The sequence below is a fragment of the Paramacrobiotus metropolitanus genome, unplaced genomic scaffold (genome assembly GCF_019649055.1).
Source record: "Paramacrobiotus metropolitanus isolate TYO unplaced genomic scaffold, Prichtersi_v1.0 Parri_scaffold0000008, whole genome shotgun sequence".
Lineage (NCBI taxonomy): Eukaryota > Metazoa > Tardigrada > Eutardigrada > Parachela > Macrobiotidae > Paramacrobiotus > Paramacrobiotus metropolitanus.
The window spans coordinates 2,159,316-2,187,315 of NW_026570228.1; the positions used below are offsets into that span (position 1 = coordinate 2,159,316).

The 28,000-nt window shown below is 41.0% G+C and overlaps 8 protein-coding genes across 13 annotated transcripts; 5 read left to right on the forward strand and 3 right to left on the reverse strand.

Annotated features, from left to right (window-relative positions):
- Window positions 1-98: 98 nt before the first annotated feature.
- On the forward strand, window positions 99-4,940 carry LOC129582612 (uncharacterized). 4 transcript variants are annotated; one of them, XM_055474159.1, is made up of 5 exons: window positions 2,361-2,502; window positions 2,955-3,336; window positions 3,668-4,276; window positions 4,454-4,497; window positions 4,610-4,940. In XM_055474159.1, the coding sequence occupies exons 2-3, from the start codon at window positions 3,034-3,036 to the stop codon at window positions 4,271-4,273; spliced, it is 909 nt and encodes a 302-aa protein (XP_055330134.1). In that variant the 5' UTR covers window positions 2,361-2,502; window positions 2,955-3,033; the 3' UTR covers window positions 4,274-4,276; window positions 4,454-4,497; window positions 4,610-4,940. The 4 variants fall into 4 exon arrangements, with proteins under 4 accessions (XP_055330135.1, XP_055330137.1, XP_055330134.1 ...); XM_055474160.1 differs by lacking the exons at window positions 3,668-4,276; window positions 4,454-4,497; window positions 4,610-4,940 and adding exons at window positions 99-436; window positions 509-816 and having other exon boundaries at window positions 2,241-2,502; window positions 2,955-3,289; XM_055474162.1 differs by lacking the exons at window positions 3,668-4,276; window positions 4,454-4,497; window positions 4,610-4,940 and adding exons at window positions 99-436; window positions 515-816 and having other exon boundaries at window positions 2,241-2,502; window positions 2,955-3,289.
- Window positions 4,941-5,489: 549 nt separating this feature from the next.
- Window positions 5,490-7,875, forward strand: LOC129582720 (uncharacterized). 2 transcript variants are annotated; one of them, XM_055474320.1, is made up of 3 exons: window positions 5,494-5,827; window positions 6,903-6,989; window positions 7,056-7,875. In XM_055474320.1, exons 1-3 carry the CDS (start codon window positions 5,734-5,736, stop codon window positions 7,169-7,171), a joined length of 297 nt encoding a protein of 98 aa, XP_055330295.1. In that variant the 5' UTR covers window positions 5,494-5,733; the 3' UTR covers window positions 7,172-7,875. The 2 variants fall into 2 exon arrangements, with proteins under 2 accessions (XP_055330293.1, XP_055330295.1); XM_055474318.1 differs by having other exon boundaries at window positions 5,490-5,827; window positions 6,903-7,875.
- A 590-nt stretch (window positions 7,876-8,465) lies between these two features.
- On the reverse strand, window positions 8,466-9,968 carry LOC129582580 (uncharacterized). Its single transcript, XM_055474115.1, has 5 exons — window positions 9,869-9,968; window positions 9,756-9,813; window positions 9,587-9,641; window positions 9,151-9,368; window positions 8,466-8,715 (listed from the first exon to the last, which is right to left on the reverse strand). The coding sequence occupies exons 2-5, from the start codon at window positions 9,801-9,803 to the stop codon at window positions 8,545-8,547; spliced, it is 492 nt and encodes a 163-aa protein (XP_055330090.1). The 5' UTR covers window positions 9,804-9,813; window positions 9,869-9,968; the 3' UTR covers window positions 8,466-8,544.
- A 588-nt stretch (window positions 9,969-10,556) lies between these two features.
- LOC129582709 (zinc finger protein AEBP2-like) lies at window positions 10,557-12,626 on the reverse strand. The gene is made up of 4 exons (XM_055474306.1): window positions 11,949-12,626; window positions 11,577-11,695; window positions 11,335-11,405; window positions 10,557-11,190 (listed from the first exon to the last, which is right to left on the reverse strand). Exons 1-4 carry the CDS (start codon window positions 12,523-12,525, stop codon window positions 11,031-11,033), a joined length of 927 nt encoding a protein of 308 aa, XP_055330281.1. The 5' UTR covers window positions 12,526-12,626; the 3' UTR covers window positions 10,557-11,030.
- An 894-nt stretch (window positions 12,627-13,520) lies between these two features.
- LOC129582631 (DEAD-box ATP-dependent RNA helicase RhpA-like) lies at window positions 13,521-18,156 on the forward strand. Of its 2 annotated transcripts, none has more exons than XM_055474190.1 (10): window positions 13,521-14,023; window positions 14,490-14,866; window positions 14,967-15,072; window positions 15,152-15,290; window positions 15,382-15,521; window positions 15,885-16,056; window positions 16,152-16,261; window positions 16,644-16,937; window positions 17,311-17,453; window positions 17,728-18,156. In XM_055474190.1, the coding sequence occupies exons 1-10, from the start codon at window positions 13,829-13,831 to the stop codon at window positions 17,861-17,863; spliced, it is 1,812 nt and encodes a 603-aa protein (XP_055330165.1). In that variant the 5' UTR covers window positions 13,521-13,828; the 3' UTR covers window positions 17,864-18,156. The 2 variants fall into 2 exon arrangements, with proteins under 2 accessions (XP_055330165.1, XP_055330166.1); XM_055474191.1 differs by having other exon boundaries at window positions 13,523-14,023; window positions 15,161-15,290; window positions 17,728-18,155.
- Window positions 18,157-18,737: 581 nt separating this feature from the next.
- LOC129582530 (protein disulfide-isomerase A3-like) lies at window positions 18,738-21,948 on the forward strand. The gene is made up of 5 exons (XM_055474038.1): window positions 18,738-19,035; window positions 20,015-20,690; window positions 20,850-21,112; window positions 21,202-21,309; window positions 21,416-21,948. The coding sequence occupies exons 1-5, from the start codon at window positions 18,899-18,901 to the stop codon at window positions 21,693-21,695; spliced, it is 1,464 nt and encodes a 487-aa protein (XP_055330013.1). The 5' UTR covers window positions 18,738-18,898; the 3' UTR covers window positions 21,696-21,948.
- Window positions 21,949-22,582: 634 nt separating this feature from the next.
- Window positions 22,583-24,532, forward strand: LOC129582596 (mpv17-like protein 2). Its single transcript, XM_055474133.1, has 4 exons — window positions 22,583-22,994; window positions 23,136-23,297; window positions 23,733-23,938; window positions 24,169-24,532. Exons 1-4 carry the CDS (start codon window positions 22,823-22,825, stop codon window positions 24,196-24,198), a joined length of 570 nt encoding a protein of 189 aa, XP_055330108.1. The 5' UTR covers window positions 22,583-22,822; the 3' UTR covers window positions 24,199-24,532.
- LOC129582594 (nucleic acid dioxygenase ALKBH1-like) lies at window positions 24,434-27,021 on the reverse strand. The gene is made up of 7 exons (XM_055474132.1): window positions 26,720-27,021; window positions 26,413-26,521; window positions 25,806-26,094; window positions 25,538-25,574; window positions 25,281-25,474; window positions 24,938-25,059; window positions 24,434-24,860 (listed from the first exon to the last, which is right to left on the reverse strand). Exons 1-7 carry the CDS (start codon window positions 26,897-26,899, stop codon window positions 24,706-24,708), a joined length of 1,086 nt encoding a protein of 361 aa, XP_055330107.1. The 5' UTR covers window positions 26,900-27,021; the 3' UTR covers window positions 24,434-24,705.
- Between the last annotated feature and the right edge of the window lie 979 nt (window positions 27,022-28,000).

Sequence of the window (28,000 nt, forward strand, 5' to 3'; positions counted from 1 at the left end):
CGCAACATACCCAGTTCCCTGTATACACCTATTCGCGAACAAATACTCACGTACGGGCAGCTTGGCTGTCTGATCCGTTCGACTTCGAATCGCTTCGTTTTTCCCTCGTTTGAACTTCCAGTCGGCCCCAGTGTCATGTGCAACTTCAACCGGGGCTTGTTTGAGCTGGAAAATTCTGCCGACTTTTCTGACGCCATTTTGCTGTCCTGACAAGTCGCCACGCATTATAACCGCCTTTATCGAGAGTACTAATATTTTAAACCGCAATAATAATTTTCCCGTTTACTGCACCGATTTTCAACACTTAGTAACGGTGTTGGGCAGGCAGTTTTTCTTCCCTTACAACAGCCGTTGGTGGGGGCTTACACGCGGACCGTTGGCAACCGAGTGTGGGAAGATCGCGAAAACAGCATAACGACTGCTCTAAACGATTCCCGTATGCCATTCTAATTCTCCCATTTTTCGTTCCCTTAATATTGCATTGTGAATAACGTGATTTTCCGGTTAGACGCAGGACACAGCGTGTCCACTCCACGCGATAATGGAAGACGATCGTGCGCTTTTGAAAGTACCGTCCGCCCGCAAAGCCGTCCGCGCACAGCCCGCAGCCAGTGAGAAGCGGTACTTCAACTCCCGAGTCATGGTCAAAGGCAACTGGACGCGGGAGGAGGATGCGTTGTTGGTGCAGCTGGTGCAGGACGCCCGCTCCGCTGGCCACGCGGAGACCGACCCCGATGCCTCCGGACCGCGTGTGACGCACTGGGCGGAAATCGCCAAGAACCTGCCTGGCCGTGTCGGGAAGCAGTGCCGCGAAAGGTATGTGCTGTGAAATGTTTGTCTGCAGTTTGTTGGTTCATGGGCGCTACGGGAGTATGTTGTTTCGAAATCGAAAACAATGTTAAAGCTCACTGTTAATAAGCCGTTACAGTTAATGCAGTGATTTGTCATATTTCTTTATCGATTTTATACAGAATATATTGCTCCCGACTAAGTGAAGATGCTTGAAAATTATACTTAAAAATAAAAAATTTTTGAACGTTTTTTATACTTACGTGCACGATTTTTCAATTTCGAACGTTTCTTTTAATTTTGACGATTTGGTTTTCTGTAGTAGTATTATTGACAGTTTAAACTGGCATGGAACGACATCTCTTTGCGGCGGCTTTTCTGAATTTGAAAACATTTTAATAAAATTCTATTATCAAGAATTTTGCAAATTAATCTGGTTCTTCATTGTTTTGGTGGAAAGCATGCCAGGTGGATGCACCGCGCATGCTTGTCCAACATGTTTCGAACAACGTTCCCGGCTTCCACATGCCGTGTGCTGATATGCACGCGTGTGTGATTACGTAAGCGGCGGTATGCGCATTTCACATGTAGTCAGTGTAGTGCAGCGGTATTCGTGATTCTCGCCGAGACTGCAGACTGGCAGTGTGTCATTTTGACGTCACTTACAAACAGGGATTTTGGAGTGCGCCAACAGGGAATTATGCATTCGCTGTGTTTCTGTTCGTGTGCTAAAATTTTCGAGGCGGTAATCCAATACCGTGGCCACAGCATTAACGCTAAATTTAACATTACGGCAAACATGTTTATCACACATTTTTTCCTCGTTTGCAGATAATGCTTTTCTGAATATTTTCATGTATCTGTCTAATTAACCAACAACATAGTTTGCGAACGCACGCTGTTAAAAAAGTGCCGGAATAAGCACTTGTTGTTATGGGCCTACGATGACTTCCCGGCGCACCGTAGGCGCACGGCTGCCAACCGCCACAGGGTACCATCCTGGCGAGAATCGTCAGTCGTCCGTAGCAGTCGTCCAGGTGTGTGCGGTGTGCCGCTTGCTATCGCGCATCGCACGAAAAATGAGTACCGAATAATCGCGAATATTGGAATATGCATTCGTTTGCATTTTGTAGAATGCAAGCGAGCGTTGCATGGTTTATCATGCAGTTATCCTGTTTCGGCTGCGGTAATGGTTATTTGTGATTTTCTTTCCATATTAGTTAGTTAACAAATCTTGCTAATTTTCATAATCATTTTTGGTATTTTTCTGATTTTGTTCAGCTTTTTAATTTGTTACGCTAAAATTCGATGTGCGAGCGCTGTGTTTCGAGTGATCTTATCGGTGTCTGATTGTGAGACTTTAGTTTATCGTTATGAACATTTGTTTTGTGGCTTACATTTACCAGTTACAACTACAAGATAATTAACGTGTTATTCGACTCCTGTTTTAGATGGCACAATAATTTGCGGCCTGATTTGAAAAAGGGAGAATGGTCGTTGGCCGAGGAAGTGATGATTTTCAGTTGCTGGAGAGTATGGGGTCCGCAGTGGGCCAAAATCTCCCGTGCACTGGAAGGCCGTTCGGACAACCGTGTGAAAAATCACTGGAACTGTCATATGAAACGCCGTCTTGAAAAGGATAATGAGTACGTGGCCGTTGTGACTAAGACCGTGGAAGCTTTGGATTTGGTCAGTGCTCTTCGAGATATCATGGTAAGGCTGCAGAAGATATGTTTTACAAAACCTACGTCCGTTTTTGTGCAGAAAGCCTAACACTTCCTCATAATTCATTAGTTGCAACTTCTGTTTTCATTACACGTACACGAAAATGGACTGTTTTGCGCCGTTGTAAACTCGTGAGTGTTTGAATTATAATGTTTCAAGACTTATTTCACTTTGGCGTTTTTTGTCGGTTTTTACTTACAAGTATTACTCGTAGTACACTGGGAATTGCATTTGGTTTATTGTACGGCTGCATGCATGAAAATATCGCTTAATTAATTTAAGTGAGGGTTTAATTAATTTAAATTGATTAACTTGCAAAATTAACCAAGAATACTAACTGAGTTAATTTTGCAAGATAGGTTTTGTTTTAAATTTCCACAAAATATTTGTTTAGTGATGTGATGCAGTACCTTACTCCAGCATTTTGGTACTTTTTTCAGAACGTGGAGAACAGCGAAAAGGCATTTAAAGACCTGATCTCTCCGCAAATTGTCGACTATCTGCGTACAAATCACCATAATGAGTTGGATTCTCGCACAAGCTCCTACGTTCCACGTAGCACATACGTGTCTCGCGCAAACGGCACAAATCCCGCGATCCCCGAAGAGAATCTCCACGGCTAAAGCCAACAGCACGGGAATTGGTTCCTTCGCGGCATCCTTACTGGAGAAGCAGCAGCAAAAAGCGGCAAAACGACAGCAAGAAAATAAACCGGATCAATGTACGACCGATTTGTTAGAGCCGGTTGCAAAATTTTCCGAGCTCTCGAATGGCACAGATAGTGCCGCGGCAGATGGATATATGGACGAAGATGTCCCGGAGGTGAGTGATACTACAACACTTCGCAGTTAATTTGAGATTAGAAGATTAACGATAGGTATCATTGAATATCGGTATATTTAAGGAACAGTTTATAAAATCAAATGCAGATAAGGCTTTTATACGATGTAATAAATTTTTGTATTATACATGGGTTACTTTTTAATCAACGTGTAAGTTATTTATGAAAACCGTCTGCGGTTATTTATAAGACTTATGCCACGTAACCTGACTTAGAATATCACCGTCAACATACTGGAACTTAACGGCTGACTTATGTCATACCATTTGTTCAGTTTGTTCAGCTTGTTTTAATATTGTTCCATTTCTGCAGGAAGAATTTATCGAAGATATGGATGAGTACAGGCTTCCCACAAAGCCGCCCACCGTCGCATTTGCACCCAAAACAAAACAACCCGTTGCCAAACCCCGGCGGACTGCACCATCACCCGCAAGCGCGCGACGTCCCGTTTTCTATCGTGTCAGGAAGTCTCATTCCCGTCAGCATTACAAAACCGACGACGAACCCCACGCCTATGCGGCCATCAGCCAGGCTCCGCCGGTCCTCCAGCTGCCGTCGGTTAACCTTCTCGAGCAGATGCAGCAGGCCTCCAAGATGGAAGCGGTGGAAGCGCTGATCAAATTATCCACACTGACGGCACCCACCACAACCGCTTTCGTGCGTCGTGTGGATCCCGTCCCAGCGGCCCGGGATGATGTCGAGGAGTTGACTGACAAGAGTAGCGGGGCATCGGAAGTAAAGGGTGATAGGGCCGTTCGTCGCGGACGTCCGAAGCGCTCCGAGCCGGAAGTTGTGGCGAAAAGAGAGGAAGTGCGAGTGGAGATATCCAGTAGTGGTCGGCCCGTACGGATGAAGCGCGGCACAGTAACGGATATGCTGCGGGCTTTTGACCGGGATATTGACGAAGCCTTGGGATAAGAGGTAATTGTCTACGGGTAGCTATTATGGATGAGAACTGTTACACCGGGAATTTTTGTTATATATACTTACTCAATATATAATATATACTATATAATATATGAATTATATAATATATACTTACTTGATAGTTAAAAAACGATTGCTCTATGCTTACTGTTTTTGATTTTGCTGTTTTAGCTATCAAATGCCTAAGTGAAAAATCTGGCGAAATGTTTTATAAGGTATTGGTTTCGATTAGTTTGGTTCGCGTTTTATACGTTCAAACTGGTGCAGTGTACGTAATTTAGATCCGCTTATCTGAAGCAGATTTAATTTTGTTTGTTGTTATTTTAGTCTGGAATGCGGAGCTTCGTTCCTTGTACAATTTATTATTTGTTGGAGAATAATCGGTGCTTCCGAAAAAGGAGTTTTCCGTCGTGACTTGCTTTATTTTTGCTACATTCTGAACAGCATTTGTCAGTCAGTCTTCAGTTTTACACCGTTCTTGATCCAAATGTATTAAATTTTGCCTTGTGATGATCCTCTTGTCTGTTGTGACAGAACTGTCGATGTTAATTTGTGCCATGCAGGGACATGGTGATATTACGTTCAGGTTTATGCTGTTGTTTATTTTCCGGACGGAGTTTATTGCAAAGTTGTATTGTTTTTTCGGAATAAAGGCCTACTCAAACTACTTTTCCAAATTAACACTACATGAGAATCAATCCGCCACAGCAAAAACTAATTTCCAATGCTGGAAAGAACGCATTAATATTACATGTATTCCCCGCAAAAATCGGGGATCAGGCGGATGACGATTATTGCGTTCCTGTGTTATTATGAACAAGGTTCGTGTGGGATGCGATTTCAACAGTAGCGGAAGTGGTTTTATGACGCTGGAACGATTTCTAATTTGTCCGATAGTACGTACACCGACGTCCTTGATGCGCTATTGAGCCAGCCGAATAAAAGCGTTTTACTCGTAAAAATGTAGGCTGGAGGAAACGGCCGACGTTGCCTACATCCGCGTGCCTGATGACAGTGGAAAATAAGCTCCAACAAAAGGTAAAATCTCATAATCCACAAGAAGCAGGTGTTTCAATGGATGTCGATGATTACACGGCTCCGGTATTGTTGGCTATTTGCTGTAGCAGCGGCTGATTGTTGGCGAAGTGGACGGAAATCGATTTCGTTCAACCATACTCAAAAAGGTCACTGAGAAGCCGGCAGCATGGTGTGGAGTATTTTTTCCGCATTCAATATATCCTGGTAAATTTAATCAAATTTAGGACGCTGGTAGGTAAATGATTGGTATATAAGAAGATCGGTTTTTATTGAAGTTACATCGATGTGTCGGCAATATTTCTGCTAAATCGGCAACTTTTGGGTGTGTAGTGGACATTACATTGGTATTATATAGCTCATCATCCGTGCTGCTACATTTTTTCTTCTGATTTGTCATCCGCCAAATAAACACCATGGTATTTTCTAAGGCTCTGATTCCACTTTCTGTCAGTTATTTGATTGTGGTATTGACCGTCAGCTGCTTTGCTGCGCCTTGGCCGGAAGCTGGTAAGCACTAAGCATCGAACAATAAGCTACAATAATATCTGTGGACTGTGGTTATATTATAATTGTATCGTATCGAGTCGATAGTATCGCTCAGCTGTTTGGGAAAAAAAACTTGCTTTTTCTGAGCTGATCATAACGAGCAACCGAGACGTTTAGTCGTTTACCGACTACTGGGGACATTTGCATGTAACTTTGTCTTATTCGTCAAATACTAGCTGAATATATTGTTTCGAACAATACTGTGCAGTAGAATTTCTAATCGTAGGACGTATGCAGTTTAATATCGGGAAAACAAAAATTTCCGTAGTTTTGTTATCTTGTATTTGCAAAATATTTATAACACTCTGTCTGTATATCAATATTCAGTATAATATTATAAGTTTTAGACCTGACAAGTGAGTGAAAATACGCCAACCCATCCACAGTAAATGAGTTTACTGATCGAATATGCGCGTGGTACGAATTTGGTTATGGATGTTGTATTCTTTGACTGTTGACCTTTTATAACGGATTCTTTTGCTGTTACCTGTTTTCTTTATACTACGCAGCATATTGCAAGTTTGACGCTGGTATTATATTATGCTAACCGTACTGATCTCTATACATCGCTCAAGATAACCATAAAATAAATTTATGAAATCCGCTTTTGAAGTTTTTATGGTTTACAAGTTGTGTACTTACTTATTTATTTTATTTCAGTTTTAATGTTGTAACGCTAGCCAGTGTCGATCCTTATATTCTGATCCCCGTTTTGTTAATTATTGCGAAGTGAGTTAATCATACTGTATTGTCATTTATGGACGCTTGGTAGAGAAGCAATTATTGTAAAATTTTTAATCTTATTATAACAAATTTTAGTGCCATCTTATGTTGGTTATATATTATTAATTTAACAAAACTACATTTTTTTAAAATCCAGCAAGAACCGGTTGTTGTTTTGAATGCGTGTGAAATATATATGTCACTACTACGTAATCTGTACAATGCATACACTCATGTACAATTGTACTTCTACAGATTCAATATTCTTAAAGCTTTTGTTTACCATGAATTATACTGTGAAATGTGTTTGTAGCCTACCCGGCACAGTATGGCGGTGTGTTTCCGCGGGCGGCCTATCTGCCGTATCCCCGTCCGGGCCTGGGACTACGCTCCGTATCCGGTAGGAATGAGTCGACCAAGATGCTGCGACCTGAGCCAGCCGGTGGTCATATCCGATTACTCGTAGGTAAACGGATGCCCTACTACAGCGCCATCAATGTCATCGACGATCAGGATGATTTCCTGAGGAAGCGCGCCATCAACGACGACCCGGAGCCCATTGAATTTCTCGGCCGGAAGTGAATACACAGAACGCCGACGTTGGGATACACCGCGGTGTTGTATGTTCCCGTGATGCTAACCTGATCTCGATTTGACCTTTGTATCTCAAATTAATTAAGCACCTATACTTACTTTGATCCGATTAAATTTTTTATTTAATTAAATTCCTTTAAAATCCGACTAGTTTCAGTTATTATATCATTTAAATTTGTATGCTTTTAATTCATTTCGCCTTCACTTAAGCTTGCAAGTACTTATACAAATGATAATTCGCCGGTCGACTATCGTCCTTTGCAATGCGTGAGGATGTACAAAATACTGCTACTGGCTGTTTGTGTATTTAAAATTAATAATGATAACGACATACTCGAACTGATTGTTTTAAGTTTAAATACATACTTTACATAAACACAATTTTACATTCTGATTGTTCGAGGTTCGGGATGAAGAATTTGAAACACTGCAAGAATTAAACTTAAATTTTATGTAATTTGCCGAAGTACTTATACTCGTGCGTAGAATCCTTTAATTTAATGCGTTGTCGTCGCATGCTCATAATATTTCTATCAATAAATTATGCACAATGCACATGATCTGACGAAGAGATCTTTCTTATTAACTAATTTTATGCACAGCTGCAAATTTGTACTATATTTGCTCGAGTTGAGCAGTGAGCGGCATTGAGCGCCATTAATGTTGAATCGCAAACTGGAATATAATAAAGTATCTCCTCGACATTGAATGAGTTTATGGAAATGCTAGGGACAGCTAGTCTGCTACTACCATTGGCAATTATCAAACGCAAACGTTGCTGGCGCGTTTGGAGAAACAAGGACCGATCGCTATGTAATCGGCATTGGATTTTACTTGACGTAATAAATTCGTTAAAAACGCATCGAGTCTAGGCCATTTTAGCTGCATAAGCTACCCTTCTGAATTGTAGCAATCTACACATTGTTAAAAATATGAGTGTAATTCAAACAAAGCGCACCCGTATTCGTATTGATTTAAATTTTAAGCACATGACTTGCCGCGGCAGTAGCAGATCAGCGGTCGAACAATTCATTCAACGAATAAATACAATTCAAATCATAAAATTAATGCTGCACCCGTACTGTTCTATTTCTAAAAACAACGGTCATTCCACATTTTTCTCCGTAAGATATCTCTGCGTAGCCGATGAAAAAGACTTCAGCGAGAAAAATTAGCCGCTCAAATTTCACTGCCACTATAAATTTACTGCCATGCTGTCATGCTATAACTCATTAACATCTGCTTAGGGAATCAATATGGGTGAGAAGGACGCCGCCAGTAGCACTAGACACATCGTTTTAATTTGAATCTGTTCATCCGAAATACAAAACAAATAAAACAATGCGACATGAGAGATGGTTTTACTTCTCCTTACTGGTCCCAGCACCAGCACCCTTCTCTTGAAACACGTATGTTAAATAACATTTCCCGCAATATTGTCGGTTAAAATGATTGGCCATGAAAGTCCCGGCGCCACATTCTTCGTTCGGGCATTCCCGGCGCAGACGAGTGATCTTTCCGTTTTCGTCGATCTGCAGCACAAACATGATGATGTAGTGAGAACAGTCGAAATACTTCTTACGAATATTAAACAAGCAAATAGTAAGAAACAAAGGCACTGACAGCGCTTATCCAGTTAAACCAAAGTGCGCGTGCAGTTTGCCGAATGTTTTACCGAAGTCAAACTTTCGACACTACCTAACACGCTTCTACTCACTCGCATTATAAATAAATTTTTGAAGTATTTAAATGTACAGTACACGCATAACGCATTAGCCAAGATATACTGAAGTACTGTAATTTCAGGCACAAAATTTAGAAGCAGAGTACAACTGCAACAATTTAAAATGTACTGCGTCCGCAAAGAAATAAATTCTTAAATCTAAAGTAATGTCCTAATTCCTAGAACTCCTAATTCCTAAATTAATGTCAGTGAGTCCATTCAGGGCAAATTCCTTCCTACGTACCTTGTAAAACTTCAGGACCGCTAGCTTGACCTTCTTCCTCTTGTGCTTGATCTTTTTCGGGGTAGTGTAGTTCTTCTTCTTCCTTTTCTTACCACCACCGCGCAGGCGAAGGACCAAGTGGAGAGTTGACTCTTTCTGAATGTTGTAGTCAGACAGAGTCCGGCCATCTTCCAGCTGCTTGCCAGCGAATATCAGACGCTGCTGATCCGGCGGAATACCTAAGTAACATTTAAAAGCGCTATTAGAATCAATATTATCGCGTGAATTAACTATCACCGAAAGTCATAACTGATTAAGTACAGAGAACCTAAAGTGGCGGCGTCACAATGTCCCTGTACAGGTTATACGGCTATTTACTATACTGAACAGGGATGACTAAATGATCAGCTATCCCTTGACTGCAACGAGAGCGAAACGAAGAAAGATTCTTATTTACCTTCTTTATCCTGGATTTTCGCTTTCACATTCTCAATGGTATCCGAAGGTTCGACCTGCCCGACACAGAAAAGTTATTAACTAACTCATTAACAAAGATCTTATCCTGTGCTACAGATGGGAACTGGAAGGATCCACAGCAACATTATCGGCGTACGCCGTACGGTTACCTCAAGGGTGATGGTCTTTCCCGTGAGAGTTTTCACGAAGATCTGCATTTCGGCGTTCCTGGAAGCAAAACTTCCGTTAAACTGGAAAACAACAGAATCTTGGATCAACTTACGGCCAATCAGCCGCGGACAAGATGATAAAAAATCCCTGGAACCAACACTCCTGTGTGTCAGAAAACTGCGGAAACTAAAATCTGCAAATAATTTTAGTGCCGAACAGCGGTATTCGCGTATGCGTTTATACGGACTGAACTGAACCAGTTCGCCACGATAACTGGCGCTGCAAAGCTCTCCAATTCGAGGCCAGTATGGAAGTAAGCCACTGCAAGCGCGGATAAAATATAAAGGGTGGAGTCAGCCATACCAAGGCGAGCAAAGATTTTAATGACGCCCGTTTTTACGTCTCGTTCCACCCCGCGGCAGCTCCACGAGGTAGCAGTTACATTACCGGCTTTCTCAAGCCTCTCTAGTTTTATTTTTGATTTTGTATTTGGAAAAATATTTTAATCCGAAACTTCTGAAACTGATAGTGCATCAGCTACGAAATGGGAATACTGAAAGCCAAAATGAAGTCTAAGGCGAAAAAATCCGCTGCTTTATAGTTTTCTTGTTTTTAATGTGCAAAGGCGAAGAAAATGGGTGCTCAATGCTCATACAGACTATGGCAATGCCGGCAAACAATACACAAACGTCCCCCAAAACTTTGCTTTTGTCAAGTTGTATTATGGATTGATTTCTTACAGAAACTTACAAAGTTAGGTGTAGTTTCCATCATTATATAATTAAATTTTGTATGTTTACACGAAGGGTTTGCAATGACAGCATAGCTGGATACAACAACAAAACTTTGGTAACGCCACTTAAAAATTTGAAATCAATTTGCAGACAATTAGGCTATAGTACTTATGCCATAGAACAAATAAACAATGCATTGGTCAGGAGCTCGAAATCTGAGTAACGCTGACAATAACAAAAAAGCAGCACAGCGCCGCTATTAAATACACACAAACGAGTACATCACAAAACTAGAATTTTCAAGGTTCGGCAAACGCCCATATAAAGAACAATAAGCGTGCGCTGCCTATAAAGTATAAACCAATTAAAATGAATCAAAATTTCAGCAGTAAAAACAGATGGGCTTTGTTGGCCTTCCTTGGGGGTGAAAAGCCACTGACGCACCCCGATGTTTGGAGGCCAGTTTCAGGGGCGAACATTTTGTCTGACTCTTGAGCAAATGAACCAACACGCGCAAACAAATCTCAATCCCGATTTCTGCTAACCCACATCGGAATTTCTGAACTCCATATTTTCTACCACGCTTTTAACAAACCAGCGGAGTGGCTCTTTAAATATAGGATTCGACAGCGGTAGTTCAGTGCGGATCGTTTTGGTTCCTTGGTTTTTCTGGGCGTATTCTATCGCGATATCATTCACCCTATACACAAGACAATACAAAACAAGTTACGTTACGGTCAACACAAAAAATAATAATAATACACAATCAACCAACAAAAAAGATGTGACATGATCTATACAAATGCGCTACAGTTAGCTTTCAAATTTACAGCCTTCAACTTACCAATCCTCAGAATCCTGTGCGAAAGGAAAATGGACCTTGTACCAGTTTGGCCCTTCCGCGGTCTGTACAGGCTAAAACAATAAGCGCCGACTTTCGTTAATTATGTCACATTTTATGTGCCACAATTACAAATTTACAACATCGTATGCACACCACCTAAGTACTGTAATATACTAATATGTAACAAAATTATTAAAACTTGAGGCCGACGATTGGGAGCAAAGCACCAGAAATCTGCTTACCGTTAGGTATACTTGCACGAGATATTCATCCAGGTATGCTGCATAGACAATCCCTCTTTCGCGCAAATACTGTTGCACTTTCATGGCTACTTTTCTGCGCTGCTGCTCCGCTGCTGTGCCTACAATAATTATTGTCATAGAAAAAAGCATGTGCAGCGCCTACGTAAAATTACAATTGTGGTCAGTTGCAAAAAAAATTAATAAATACTCAACTTTTGAATTATAAATGCTCCGGTATAATACAAATTTTTTTGAATAATATATATACAATTTGACGAAATCTAATGTGAACACGATTGTCAACCGTATCAGAGATAAAGGTTACCGTACCCAGAGATCAGACATAAAGATCAGAGATAAAGGTTACCGTACCCAGAAATGTGATGAGCGTCGAGCGAAACTGCCCAGCTGAACGTTCGTCCAGTTTGCGATCCTTTCGAACACTCTTCCTCGGTGCGGAATGGTTGGTTAATTCTAAATGATAGACCAGCTCATCGGGAGTATTAAACGATTCATTGCAGCGATCCATCGGGCATCGAAACTGGTTCTTCGGCATGTGCGTTTCGGCCATGTGCTTCTGCAGGACGGGCGGGCGCATCGGACGACTTTTACAAGCACTGCAGTTCTTCCAAAGGCATAGTCCGTTTGAGCTATCCTTTGCCGGCTTCGCGTGGTTCCGCAGGTGATTAAGGAAATTCTCCGGTTGGTACGTTTGGAAATCGCATTCACGCCATCGGCAAGAGTAGGATGTCGAGTTGCCACCGTCGCCAGCGCGGTGTGTGTTAACAGATTGCGAAGTGCTGGACGATGGCATGTTTTCGCTGTCTTCGGACTGAAGCGGAACTGTTCTGCTGGGCGCTCTGCTGCCACTCTGATGGTTCTTGCGTCGAGTAGAAGACATTGTAACTTCTATACGAGTATGAAATATTGTCATGCAAATTACCAACATCAACAAAAATTTCGCCGCGTCGAAGTTACAGCGGAACAACGAATCAAAAAAGATGTTATGTCTGTTATGAGTTTTTATTTTGTCTAAAAGGCTAGAACCCAGCGAAGAACGTTCAGAAGCGACTGAGTAAACGTGACTGCCGTCCGATCGTGCAACTCCATCGTGGACAACGATTGCTTAAAACTTTTAATAAAATTTTTAACAAAATCAATTTTCCACGCACTCGTATCCGTATACGTACAGTATACGGATACGTATAATTCCTGCTCGCTATATTTTTAAGCGAGGTCACCACGCTAACCAAAACACTTCCAAAAAACTAGATCATTAAAATCAATAGTTGTCCTTAAATTGGCCATGGTCCACAACCGCGTGACATGAGGTTTGTTTTAAATTCATCCGCCCAGGTACGTACTGGCCAGTGGCCGGTTAGAGATGCCGCAATTATACCGAACCTTGTATTGTACCGGTAATGGTACAAATAATGGTGCAGTATTATGTATATCACTGTCCATCATCCATATACAGATATGAAATAATTTTATTCTTCTGTAGTACTAGTACGTATTATTTTTTTTGTTAGCGCGAAGGGGAAGATTTGTCCTTTTTTCATACGGCATTGTTGTTCGTATGGTTTAAGATGACTGACATCAATTTTATTTTGGTGTTCGTTATTTGTTTGTAAAACTGAAATTATGCACATGATCGTCTGCGCTGTATCCGTCACTATCCGTATATAACACGCTAAAACTGGTACGTAAATGCATCTGCCGCCACCACTTGGATACAAGACGGTCATTTTTCCGTTTAGCACTAAATTATGCTCTTTAGATAGGATAGTGTTTATTTCATTAACGCACTTTATCAGGTTGCGCCATTCTTTTTGCATTTATTATTGCCTCCAGCTTATTTATATGTACGCGCTTACGAGTCAGACGTCGGCCAAGGACAGTCGCGGTATTCTGAGTTATCTATGGCCAGTCAAACAAATTACAGATTAGAATGTCAGTGCTGTAGACGCATTAGCTATAGCGTCTGTACTCGGTATGTACATTAGCACACATGTTGAAATTCATCAAAAGCTGTTGTATACAGTTTGTTGCACTGGAAGCACTAAAGATAACTCTTGCATATTTTCCACCGCTGTGATTGCCGATACATTTATACCATTTTACCACCATCGAGGCATATAATTTCCGCCTTTTATCCGAACTCCTTTGCGGACGATTTTATTGACAGCGGAAAGAGTTTCGGGGATTGCGGAGCGTGCGCACATTTTATACAAAAAATATTATAACCGGAAATGCAGAACGAGTACAGGCGATCGGTGTCGGTCAGCGATGGCGTGGCCAAGGCCAAAGCCTTTGGGAATTTACGGGAGAGAATCAGCCAAGCTGGAGAATATTTTGATAAATGGGTTGCCAGCTGGAATCAGGCGTGCGGCTCCGTACTGCTGGTCGGCGGAAATGATATTTTAGATCTCATGCTGAATGATCTGGTACGTTCTAGAAAAGCAGGTTCAGTAAGAAAGTTTTTTTAAAAATAATAGTATATTGTAATTATTACAAATATGATTACAAATTAGTCTGGCTTAATTTAAATTTATTTTAACTGCACTTTGGCTTAATTTAAATTTATTTAAATTAATAATATATATTGCGAACGTTGCAGTATGGTACGACATTAACGAATTTGTTGATAAATATTTTGTTAATAAACGAAGATTCATCCCGCAATGTGCGACAGCTGAGATGAGGCATATTATATCTTGCATTTTAGATAGCTGAGTAAACAGCTACCGGTATAAAGTTAGTTTTATTCTTTGCTTTGGAATACCTTTCCGGATTCTTTGTTATTAATGCAGATTCGTGATTTGCTTCAATCGTATAAGTAATTTTAAAATTTCTTAATTCGCATTTTTTCTCTTAATTTATGTTTAATATGTACTTAACTTATATAAATAGGCTGAGCGAAAACAAGAAATCGTCAAATTAGAACAAAAGATCGCATCGCTCCGCAACAACCACTTAGCCGGCCATGGCCACATTGGCCAGCACAAGGATTACGACGGCGCCGTCGGTGCCGTTAATGGATCAACAAACAAACAACGTAACAAAAATCCGCCTGGACATATGCGCTCGGATGCTATGTTGGCCGAGCGACAATCACACCCGGCATCATATAATAAAAAAATGGAAAATGGGAAGAAAAACGGCAACCACTTTGCTGTCACCATAACCAATGCGCCCAAGCCAATCAAAATCGAAGCACCACCGCCAGACACCCCGAAACCGGCGAAAAAAGCCGGGCTGCTGCGAACGAATTCGGTGACCGTTAAAAAGTATGTCATGATTGGTAAAAAATAATAAATGACCAAAGTTGAAATTTTTTCCCGAAACCTGTGGATTTTAACAGATTTAATTTGTATTATTACATTACAGCGAAAAATGCCAGGAATTAGTGGATAAGTTTCTGAAAACGGAGCAGTCGAAAATGGAGCAAGTCAAAATACAGCAACTGGGCGTTGACCAATTTATTTTCACTGAGGTATTTGACTATTTGTACAGCATTTTATGAGGATATCTAAAAACATTGCGGCACCGTCGGCGCGTGAGTTTTAATTTAGCTTTTTCAGTCATCTCTTCCACGCGTCAAGACATTCGAAGAAGCCAACTTTAAGCCTCAGCTGCTGAAAAATTTAAAGGAGTATGGATTTGAACAGGCACAACCAGTGCAACAGTGCCTAATTCCGGCGTGTCTTTCTGGTAAAACCCATTATTTCCCTATCTTAAAAAAGAATATATTAGCCTAAAAAATAACAGTACAGATCGGTGAAACTTTACATGAATAATATAGGCAAGAATATAATCTGTCAAGCTCCATCCGGTACCGGAAAAACATCCTCCACGGCGCTTGCACTGCTGCAGAAATTAGACATGGCTGTTAGTGGCTGTCAAGCACTGGTCATCGCGCCGACCAAAGAAACCGCTGACCATGTAAGAAGAGGATCCGCAGAAGCGCAACTTCCACGCTGGAAAAATTGACCTTGAACATATTTCTTCAGTAACTGCTCTTAAAAATTATTTTGTTCTTATATTTGAATTATTTATCAATCAAACGAATTCTCTCACAATCAGCATAATGTTTCACTGATTTAAAGTGCCATCAGATATTACTTCCCGAACTTTTGAGCCATTGCGCTACGACATTGCTGCAATACAATACATGTGGTGACTATCGTGACTTGGTACAGTAGCTGTCGATGGTGAAACGGTCGTCCTAGCTTTTTACGAAAAAACAAAACAAATTGAGCAAAATTATTATTTCTTTAACAAGCAAATTATTGTTTTTCTTTGCAGTATCAAACTGATGTTCTGGCGTTGGGCGAGTCGCAGAATGTGCTGTGCCATTCATGCACCAGCGGCACCAGTGCGGAAGTTGACGTTATGAAACTGAAAGCCAAACCGCATCACATTGTTGTCGGCACACCTGGGCGTCTTTACGAGCTCATCAAAATCCGTCAAGTTCTAGGTGAAAACATCAATATGACTAGGGACATAAAAGATACAGCTGTAAAATTATTATGGGTGTTAGCAGCATTTTTGATACTTATTTATCGTTTACAGTGCCCGATCAAATCAAGACGGTTGTCTTAGAGGATGGTGACAAACTCTTTTTGCCGGGTTATAAAGAGGAAGTGGAAAGCATTTTGGCTTTATTACCGGCTAATCGGCAGGTACAAAACTTGACTTCTCTAATTATGTAGCTTAACATTAAAAAGTTAAATAACATACTTTTCTTCGAAACAAAATAATTTGACGAATCAACTTATTTGATTATAATTAATGTAATCATTTTTAAAATCGCTTATATATCTAGTTCGTATTTTGGTCAATCTGCATATCAGAATTGGTCGAAAAGGTTATTTTAAACACACTTGTGCGTTTTTTGGTTAATGATCTCGCCAACTGCGCTATACCGGTACCACAGCCCAATAATACTACTACGTACACGTACTACGTAATATCGCACGGCTGTGCCGGTACCGTGCGATATTTATTTATGGTAATTGGTTAATTTATTCAAATGCTGATTTACAAAATCGAGTGATTTTCAAGGATATTCTGGTATGTTCTTCGCCGGCTACTACCGAACTGAATCCACTGGCACATCTGTTTTCCACCTCGCCGCCGGAAATCATTACCGCGCGCTGTCTATCTTTTGTCGCTGAGGGAATATACCAGTTTTTCAACGCGTCAGAAAAAACTACACGGGCTCAACAAACTGCCGGCATAAGTAAGCACTTCGGGCCAGATAACGTGGTGTTTCTGTCCAAACAGGATTTGTCCAAGGAGGAACTCGGATATGATGATGCGGCCACGTGGACAGAAACCGTTTCTGATGGCGAAAAGGTAAAACTGTGAGTCAATTGATGAGAATGATGCCATTGTAATGATTGCGTGTATCAAAAGGTCAAACCCGGCTTTTCACGTTTTCATCCATAATTACTTGTAATTTGTAGTTACGATTAGTTAGTTACTAACTTTGAAGCAGCATTTCTTTTACGAAGTATAATAAGCAATGTGATAAGTTGCTGGATAAGCAAGAATTAGCAAATTAATAAATTCGGTAATTTTTTAAATACAACCTTTTAATTTCAAGCAGATGATCGGCGTCAAGGTTTATTTACACATAGTTTATATATCAATTACATCTGCTTGTAACTGCTAATTATGAGAGTACGCTTCGGTGTTAACAGTACTTCTAGTCCTTGCAATCTTCCAGATTGTTCACACTTCCAAGTTATCCAAGGCTGAAATGGTGGAAAACTTCAAGAACAATTTAAAGCAGTCAGATTCGGCTGGTGGAAAACTGAATGTTATTGTTTTGTGCGACAACACGGCGGACTGCCGCAACTATACTACGCTGTAAGGGCTTACAATCCAAGTATACTGGACGTACCTATTTCGTTCTATCGGTTTCATGTATTCATTATTCTTTCCATCAAAACAGCTTTTTTCCCATTTAAAAAATTTAAAATTAACTTTTTGTCGAGTTGCTTTAAATTAAACGAATCAGCTTTGTTCGCTAGAACTTAAAATGTACGTATAATAAAACTGCATGCATAGCTTCATACTACTAATATCTACATCCAGGTACAGTAGTTGTTCTTACTTAATTTATTCATACGTATGTACACAGGTTACGGTTGCATCCTTTGGCAAACATGGCCATCATCCTCACCACATCCCCGATCAGTGAAAAAGTCGCTCAATTCCGTAAACAACTGGAAAAGGAGCATGGACTGTTCCTAATTGACCTCGTACTTTCCCCATAAGATTTTCATGCTGCACAAGTACAGATACCGGCTTGCTTTCAATATTTTGTGCTTTCCATATTCATCTGCTTTTCGACGTTCTAGAGTAGTTGGATCATGAAAATTAATTCTATTTTGTATTTGTCCCAGTTTGTACGTTTTGGATTGCTTTGTCTGATATTAAAATGCCACAATTTAATTATATGCATGGTTGAAATATGATAAGTAGTTTAAGTACTTTTTGTATCGATTTGGACGTTTTCTGTAAGCCAACTGCAAAGCAGACTTTCTTGTGGCCAGAATGAAATAATCGAAGAAGAAAGATTGTTTATGCGGTTTTGAATGCTGTTTATCGAATTGGCATTGTCATTGGCCAGCTTGTGAAATTGCTGACAATGCACTGAATGCATTACTTAATACCGTACCGGAAGCGAGATCAACTAGCCTTTTTTAACGGAGTACAAATTTTACAATAATTAATTGTTATACGTACGAACGAAAATAAAAATACGTGGTTTTTACGAAAATAAAAATATCTATACTTTGTTTTACATCGTTCTTTACTTCTGGTACAGCCGTTCAGGAAGGGAAAGTTATGACGCACAATCAAAACTGTATATAAGAGCTCACAAAAAAGCGGCAAATTTTTTGCAATTATTAATGTTATTAATTCTAATAGTAATTCTAATTTATTAATTAATTCAAGTTTTTATTTCTCGTTCATTGTGATTTCATCGATACGCAACCGGTTTCTTTGAAGTTTGATATTTCGCCGGTTACCGGAAAGTACAAACAAACTCTTAGCTCCGCCTCCATCCATTGATTTACCCAATAAAGAATGCCCACGCTAGCCGGTGGATAACCTCCCAGCTTCCGTGATATGCCTTGCGCTGCCACATTTTCATTTCGTTGAATTTTTGACAACAAGGCAGCGTATTGGCATTTGGCAGCGCCCAGCCAGATTCGTGTTGGATACCTCGGACGATCGTTCGCTGTTCTTCCATTCCACGGTTCGTTGCCTGTCGGTTACTTTACGCTAGTGTTTTTCTTGGGAAGATGTGGTTAAGGGTAGTGTTTTTCGGCCTTGCTGCCTGTCTGGCAGCAGCCAGCGATGTGCTGGAATTCACGGATGCCGATTTCTCCAGCAAAATCGGTGATCATCCAGTTATATTAGTTGAATTTTTTGCACCTTGGTAAGTCATGTAAGATGTTAGGGATTTCTGTAATACGTAGCTGTGGACAGGTGAAAAATTGTTTTTTTATACGGCAAATGCCACTGGCACCCAGTGTTTGTGGGTTGTGCACAAATCACAATGCCGTCGATATTCTGATTTTATGATTTTTATCAGTTCGTTTACTTGCCACGTTTACAGTCAACAGGGTAGTGTTCCTTCCTATCAGTATCTTGAACTATCTTCTACTTAGTTTTCCGCAGTCGTACGAAGGAAAGAGTGTCGAGTTAGTTGTTTGTGACTGCGGACCGCGAAGGTGATAAGGTCCGCGAAGGAGTTGAACATTTTCTTGAGTTCTTCTTTTTGGGAAACTCTCAGCTGGGAAAGATTGTAGTGTTATGAAAAATTGGATGCGAGTGGTTTCTTTGAAACATTATAAGACGTGTGATTTTATGAGACGTAACAAAACCGTGCAGATTATTTTTACAGTAAAATTTAAACTAAATTCTTCTCCATAAGGAATGGATAATATCATAATTATCAATGATAATAAAAATACGAGCGGAAAATTTTAGTTACGGGTAATTGTGTAACGTGTCAAGTGCATGGGTTAAGGTTGCTGACGTTTTTGTGGAATTTGGGATGTTATTTGAATTTAATTAATCGTACAATTTTTTCCGACTTGATAGCTTTTTGTGAAACTTATTCGTCGGCATCAGGGAAAAGAGCTGACTGGTGGTGTGAAATCGTAGTGAGGTGGTAGTGAGATGATCTTCATCAGCTTACGGTCTTACCACTTACGCTGAATAAGGTGGCTACTGTAGGAAAAATAATAAAATAGTGGCTGAATATTTTATCTTTGAAAGGTTTGAGTTAGAAGATGTAATCCGTAATACAGTTTTATTTTCAAAGTCTGACTGTAATTATGTTTTACGGAATTTTTCAAGGCTTTTGCGTTTGATCCTCCGAATTTCTGACCATGGTGAATTATGGCTTGTAGGTGTGGGCACTGCAAACGTCTGGCGCCTGAATACGAAAAGGCCGCCACCAGCCTGAAGAAGGAAGATCCCCCGGTGCCGATTGCCAAGGTAGACTGCACAGCCAACACCGAGACCTGCCAGAAGTACGGCGTCTCCGGCTATCCTACCCTGAAGATCTTCCGCAATGGAGAATTCTCCAAGGAATACTCCGGACCCCGCGAGGCCGATGGCATTGTCCGTACTATGCGCACCGAAGCCGGACCCTCATCCAAGGAATTGCACAGTGAAGCCGATCTGGCCAAATTCCTTGAATCCGCCGAGGCTGTCGTCGTCGGCTACCTGTCGGCTGGCAATGACAAGTTGAAGGAATGGTACACCAAGGCGGCGGACACGATGAAGGAGGAATTGCGCTTCGCTCACACCACCAATGAGAAACTGTTCGGTCAGCATAAGGACAAGGCGGTGCTGTACCGTCCGAAACGTCTACACAACAAATTTGAACCCGAGCATGTGGGCTTCGAGTCAACGGTGGAGAATCTGAAGCAGAGCATCAAGGACGCCGTGCACGGTCTGGTCGGCCACAAGACTACCTCCAACACGGCCAACTTCCCGTCGCCCCTGCTGACTGTCTACTACGATGTGGATTATACCAAGAATCCCAAGGGCAGCAACTACTGGCGAAACCGCATCCTTAAGGTATTTTATTGTAGTATTTCATGATTGATTTTTAGTTGTTTCCAAGAGTTATTAGGTATTTTAAAATTTTTTGTATGGTTGTGCGCGAAATAGTACTTTTTTTATACTTGTTTCCTTTCAGTCGGGATTATAAATATTTGATTTGTTGTAAACTTTTAGGTTGTCAGCTCTCAGATTGAAAAACTGAAGAGCAAACTGAGCTTCGCCGTTGCCAGCGTCGGTGAATTTGCCCATGAATTGACTGAATTCGGCTTGGACAGCGCTGATCAGAAGAAGCCGGTCGCTGCCATCCGTGATGAACAACACCGTAAATTCGTCATGAAGGACGACTTCTCCGTGGAGAACTTGGAGAAGTTTGTCTCTGATTATTTGGCTAACAAGCTGGAGCCGTACATGAAGTCGGAACCTGTTCCGGAAGACAAGTAAGCCGCTTGTTTCTCAAAGTTTCTATGTGGAAATCGATATGCCTAATGCATACCTATATGATTTTCTAATAGTGTTTCGTTTTCAGCACCAAAGGAGTCAGAGTTGTTGTCGGAAAGAACTTCGAGGAAATCGTTAACGATGCCGACAAGGATGTTTTGATTGAATTCTATGCACCATGGTGCGGTCACTGCAAGTAAGTCGAACACTGGCGCAGCAATAATTTTAAGTTTTTAAAAGTTGTGTGAATTAGGTTTATAGTGTGGTAACGATTCTTAAAAATGGTGAAAAATTTTTCATAGAAAACTGGCTCCTATTTACGATGAGCTGGCTGAGAAGCTGAAAGACGAAACCGAAATCACCATTGCCAAGATGGACGCCACAGCCAACGATGTCCCAAGTGGTTTCGATGTCCGCGGCTTCCCCACCCTGTACTTTGTGCCCAAGGGTGATAAGAAGAACCCTAAACAGTACAACGGTGGACGGGAGGTTGATGATTTCATCAAGTATTTGGCGAAGGAATCGACAAACCCCCTGAAAGGCTTCGATCGTACCGGCAAGCCTAAGAAGACAGAATTGTAAGCGGGCCTGCGAAGTCCGAAGGCGAGCGGCCTCTTCGTGACGGAAACTTGCCATTCAGACGTGAATGGGGGATTTTTATTTCGCTGATAGTGATTTCAGATTTCTTTCCATCGGTGCGTTTTGCTGTTAATGTTGACGCGTTGTTAATTTTTGTGTTATTTTTATTTAATGCTGCAGTTGTTGCTCTTTGTGTTCGGTTTTGATCTGTTTCGACCGCATCGACAAAATGAACAGAAAAACAAATCAGGGAGGATTTTAATTTCGAAAAATAAGCGCCGCTCTGCAGAACACACGGACGCGAGTCGATATATTTGATAACATTAAACACCATGCTTATTTGGCTAAACATGCTAGAGTACAGTACCACTGCAATGAACGGGGAACCACATTTTCGGTTCAAAACAAATTATATATATGCACGTAGATCCATCACATGCGAGCGGTTAACGGATAAGAATTACGATAATTGTTACGTGGGACCAGATAGGGAATAACGAAAAACGCCTATCCGCCGGAAATCGGTGTACAATGACATTAGAGACCATCCACACGAGTACAGTACTTACTGTGATGCAGTAAATGCAGTAGTAAATAGTAGATACTAGTTAGACATTCAATGTTTTTGCAAACTGGAGGTCACTATTTAACTTTAACATAATCAAAACATTATTTTAATGTTTAAAAAACATCTGGGAAATGCAGCGTAAAGTGTCCTTTGCACGGCACCTTACCGAGACCGGAAGAACGTCACGAACACAGTTTGTCATAAACAACTGGGTCGTTGCGTCTACCAACCACGAGAGGCGGCTTCCGCGGTTTCAATCAGCCGGAAACATGTCTGGCACTGCGCTGCAGGCTGTGTTGAAGTGTTCGCTGCAGTAGGAGTTGTCTTCAAAATTATTTTGATGTTTTACAGTTTTATTTATCTCCGTTTTCTCTCATATTATCCAGAATTGTCGTTTTGTTTGTCGGGAAATTTCCGGATATTTGATGCAGTTTTATTCATAGCAGGGCCGCCGTCACTGGACATCCTGGTATCGAACTGAAAAGCGGAAAAGCATACACCTTTCTGCATTGTTCGCAGCTGGCGAAAACTTGCTGTTTATATCTTTTGACGTTGTTTCACTATGGTTGCGCTGCGGTTCCTACAGCAGGCCAACAGGTTCTTCTTCGAGCGGCATTTACTTATTACCAATACTTTGTTGGGTGGTGGTTTAATGGGATTAGGCGACATCATTCAGCAGACGCTTGAAATTAAGATTTTCCAGAAAGCCGAACACTATGACTGGTCGCGAACAGGTATCAGCGTGAGTATAGTATAAATGTATTTATACGTATTACGAATTTTGATTAGTGTGGTAGCCGTATTGCTGTTTTCCACATAAAGCTGTTGGTGTGTTAAATAAAATGCTTGAATAATTAATAAGTTTGTCCCCTTAGGACGCATGGGAGCGACAGGATTTTTGCTGGGTTCGTTAGGCCATGGTTGGTATAAAATTCTCGACCAGAAATTACCCGGTGCCGATCGGACAACGGTGATCAAGAAAGTCTGCTATGATCTCTTTGTTGCCGGACCCGGATTTGCTTGGCTGTTTTTCTGGGGTGAGCACTGAACAGGTTACCGATTCCATATTGCATTTTTTTCGAATAATTAATGAGCAACCGATCTGTATTGCAGTTATGACAATTTTGTGTGCAGTTTAATTATTGTTAATATTTTGGAAAAATGAGTTAATAAGTATTCTTTTCATTTTATTTCCTTTTAAACTGGTGGGCCAATAATAGTTGCTGTTGGCTTGCAGTATGCTTCAGCGACAGCGGAACAAAATCGAAATAACGTTTTGTTTGCTAACTGTTCATTTGTTTTGCCAGAGTTTTTTTTTAAATCCTTATGAATCGTTTCGATATCGTTCACTTAAAGCTGTACATGCTGAGGCGGGATTTTCCATTATTTAATTTCCCCATGGGAGTAGTATTCATAAGCGATGCGAAAATTGCTGTATTCATACATAACCATGGCGTAATGTAAAATTGCAGGTGTCGGCGTATTGGAGAAGCGGAGTTTGAAAGAGATCTGGAGTGAATTCAAAGTGAAATTCCCATATGTCTTCGCCTTTGACTGTCTTCTGTGGCCGCCGGCACAAGCCGTCAATTTTTATTATCTTCCCCCACGCTACCGCATGGTCTATGTGGAGGCTGTCATTTTGTTCTGGAATATTGTGATGTCCTATATCAAACACACGGTGAGAAAAATCGATTAATTGTTGTCTTATGGAATCTTATAGACAGGTATGGCTCATGAAGTGCAGTGCTAGCAGATGGCGGATTTCTCATATGCGTAACTGCCGATTAATTATATGTGTTACAGTATTATCCGTGTACGCCGTAGCGTTTTTGTTCAGTGCACTACTGTAAATTACTGATTTGTTCTCTCTTGATCTGTGCTAATAAATTTAACGAATTTCCTTTGCAGAATCTCGCCCCGATCGCGTCAAAATTGTGATTTTTGGATTTCAAATTGGAAAATGTTGTTATATCTGAATTTTTGTTTCGTTTCTGCACGGAGCATATGCTCTTATCGGCAGCACCATGACATGTGCAACTGCATTCCGTTGTTAAAACGTTAACGTGTTGTCTGATGTTGAAATATCCATCGTGATTGTCACTTGACAGTAAAGAATAGAATATTGCAGAAATTCACCACTGTTCGGTTCTTTTCTTCGACCTAAACTGTGCATTTATTTTAATACTGATCCCGGTATTTGCTATTTTGTTGCAAATCTCGCAATAGGTTTATGCGGTCGCATTATGTTTTCAGTCTCTCATAAATTGCAGCTGCGAAACATGTAATCAGAATCAGACAAAATGTGATCAGGAGGATGCCGAGCATTGAAGTGATCGAACACCAAAACCTATTCAGCAGTGCAAAATTCACAGCAATGTCAGTCTCATAGCATTTCAAAGTTTCCAAGGCGAATTCTCTATCACAAACAACGCTTGTCTTATTTCGCTATTCTTCGTATAAACGAGTCTTTCCCGGCCGCAAAACTTGTCGAATATTCATATTGATCCTGGAAGTGGACAAGTATTCCCGAACATCATCCGTCCAACCATTACCGACATCATCCGTTAATCCGTCCTTCGCTTCTTGGAAGATTTTGGGAACTGTATCAAACATAACATTCTCGCAAGGGGAATCTTACTTAAATCAGAACAGCGAAAAACATTTTATACTCTCATACCGGCGTGAAAGTCCAGACGACTGGCTCCGGACATTACAAACACATCGCCGCTGCGAAGTAGAACCGCATTAGGCCATTCTTGTCGTTGTGGTCCAATCAGAAATATTCCCGGCTGCCCGAAGCTAAAAGACAAAAAAAAATGTTAAAATTTGCATTGTCTGAATGAACACATGACTCTATGGATACAAACGGGACTTTCTGATAGTAATACAAGACAAGAGCTCATTCAAACCGCTTTGGAAAAGTAGTATCTTGTTAAAAAATTATTAAGAATCGCAAAACAGCTGTCAGAAGATAAGATGATGGGAAAGCCATTACAGACGGCCATTTTCGAGTTACCTACCTAACCGAAAACAAGGGCGCATCTTTGCAGGGTTCCGAAATATCCTGATGGATGCTGAGCGTCGAATCCAAATGATAATAGTTAATGATCGCGGCCTGTGCCGTGAAGTCAGCAAATCCCAATCCCGCGGCTAGGCATTTGCATAATCCATCCACATCCGCTGGGAACGGTGTGTGCTTCGCATCGGAATATATCTGCGGCGCAAGGGAATATTGTCGAAGAGTGTGATGCGCTTAAGTATGTCGACCACTGCAAACCTTGGTGTCCCAATCGTGATGATAGCCCAGCGTAATCCTTTGCAAAAAAAAACACCACTGAATTCATTAATTTACGCTTAATTATTTAAAAAAAAATTCAAACTGGACCGCGTCTACCGTATACATGCAATGGCGCAAATTCTTATGCAACAAACACATCCATACAACGAAGATAAATGGATTTTTATTGCGTACTTCGTATACAATACCTATAGATAAATTTAATTATAATTTTACTACATATATGGTGATTTTAAATTTAGTTTACCATCGAAGTTTCCATATCGGAGACAGCTGGACGCGAGATTTCGCCAGCGCTGTTCTCTTTTTAGCCGGACGAGACATCGCAGATTTTCGCTTCGTTGTGCCATTCGATGTGTCACTTCCGCAAATATTCTCAACAGGAAACCAATCAATATCACGCCGCGATGCAGGATATTTCCAATCCGCATCCAAATTGGAGATATTTTCGGATGTTCGAGGGAAATCCATCAAACACCGTCGAATCCACTTCCGTCGGCCATCGTTCGTAAAGGGATTAGAAATCACCATCGAGCCTGCCAGAAAAATACGAGCGGTCAATACAAATATATTTGAAAATCTAGGATTTGCTGAAAAATTACAAACAACCAAATGGACAGATAAAAGTTTTATCTGTTTTTTTTAAAAGATAAAGTTTTTTTTCGGTTTTGCCAGTTTTATCATAAAACTGGCAAAACCGAAAAAAAAGATTACTTTCACAAACACTTAGCTTATCATGCTAAAATAAAATGGCAGGCAAAAATAATAGTGTGGATCAACGAAGCCATACGCAGTTACGCACGCAGCTTAATACACTGGAAATCCGAAATCAAACGGGACAAGACACACTGTACCTGGCGATGCGATCAGCTCGCGAATGCACCAGTCTTTTACTGGAATTAAGCCCATCTCCTGTAACTCGCTGTCGGATATGCATGCATCGATACAAGGATGTCGCCTTCTCTGCAAACTCAACAAAAATGCCCGTTAAAGAAAGCCAAACATATGCTTTTCAAATATTTTAGAAGACAAAAATTCCATAAACGAGTACTTAATGTTCTTGCCGTACTTTACGTCATACGACAGAGAAACTAACGACAACATGGAGACAAGGACGCTGGCAGTTCCAAAACTTTCGCTTTCTTACTTACAGCAACTCACCCATTGCGAATCAGCTGCATTATCATCAGAATTACGCACTCTAGGATCAGCTACCGTGACACCATCGTGCGCGAGCGACTCCAAAACGGGATCCTTTGCAGCTTTGAAGACTTTGAAGGCTGCTTTGAAATCCCGCTGTCGCTGCTGGCAAGGAGATTCTTCCACATCTATATTCAACATGGCACGGACTAGCACCGCCGCCTCTTGATAACGATCTACATTTATCGAAGCGGAAATCAAACTAATCCAAAAAACACAACAAAAAATATTAGCAAAACAAGGAAACGGACAACAAAACTTCAAATGCTGAAAACTCACAATTTCGCTTTTAGCCTTGCAGCCGGAAACGCAATTCGCCTGAGCGCATTTTAACAGCATTGCCTTCTCAGCGCGGTTGGTCCGTGTACAACAACCACAGTAAACTCACTAACAATAAGTTTTTGACCTGGACACTGGGCAGATGTCGGCAATAATTCCCATCGTTTTTATTGATGATTTTGCTTTTTCTGTCAACGTTTTCAGTTTCAGTGTTTAACTGTGCCGCTCGCCTATCAGTGACAAAATTTTCCTGTCTTCAGTTGTCAAAATTGTTAGATGTGTCCAAGTCTGGCTTTCGAGCAAATCCTTTATACTAAAAGAATAAGAAGTGCTCAAAATTTAACTGCGGGGAGTCAGCCCCAGCCACACACAAGACCAAACTTCGATATCTTGCTATCGTTCGATAGCTCTCATCATGTAGTAGAGCCATCAAAAGTTAGATCTGAGAAAAACAGTTCCAGTTTCATAAAAAATTGAAAAAACGTAACATGCCGAGTCTACGGGAGAAGTGAAGAATCCACCATTGCAGAACCGACCACCTCACCATTGTCTCAAATAAACAGCCAAAACCTTTTTGCTGCCAAGCAGCCACGGGCTTGCACAACGTTTCACTGGAACGAAACTTGAATGTTTATAAATTATAGGGTAGCCCTGCGTTTCTAATTTCTCATCGAAATTCAGACTCAGAAAGAAAGGAGGGTTTGATGAAAAAAGCAACGAAGAGTCGAAGCGTATCGCGCAGTTCAAGCATGATCATTAAGACAACTGTCCTCCGCAGAAGTCTGACCAGTTTTAAAGTAGCAGCGCGCCCAAGGGCAGCAGCTGGTGACTGGTGAGCATTGGAAGTACGCATTTTTTGGCAGAATTTGCCGGCTCGAAAGCAGTAACAAAGGATTTTCTAAAATTTCTGTTTTGTAAAATCTGTGACAACCAGCAGAAGGCGAAAGGCGCCTGGCAGAAAAC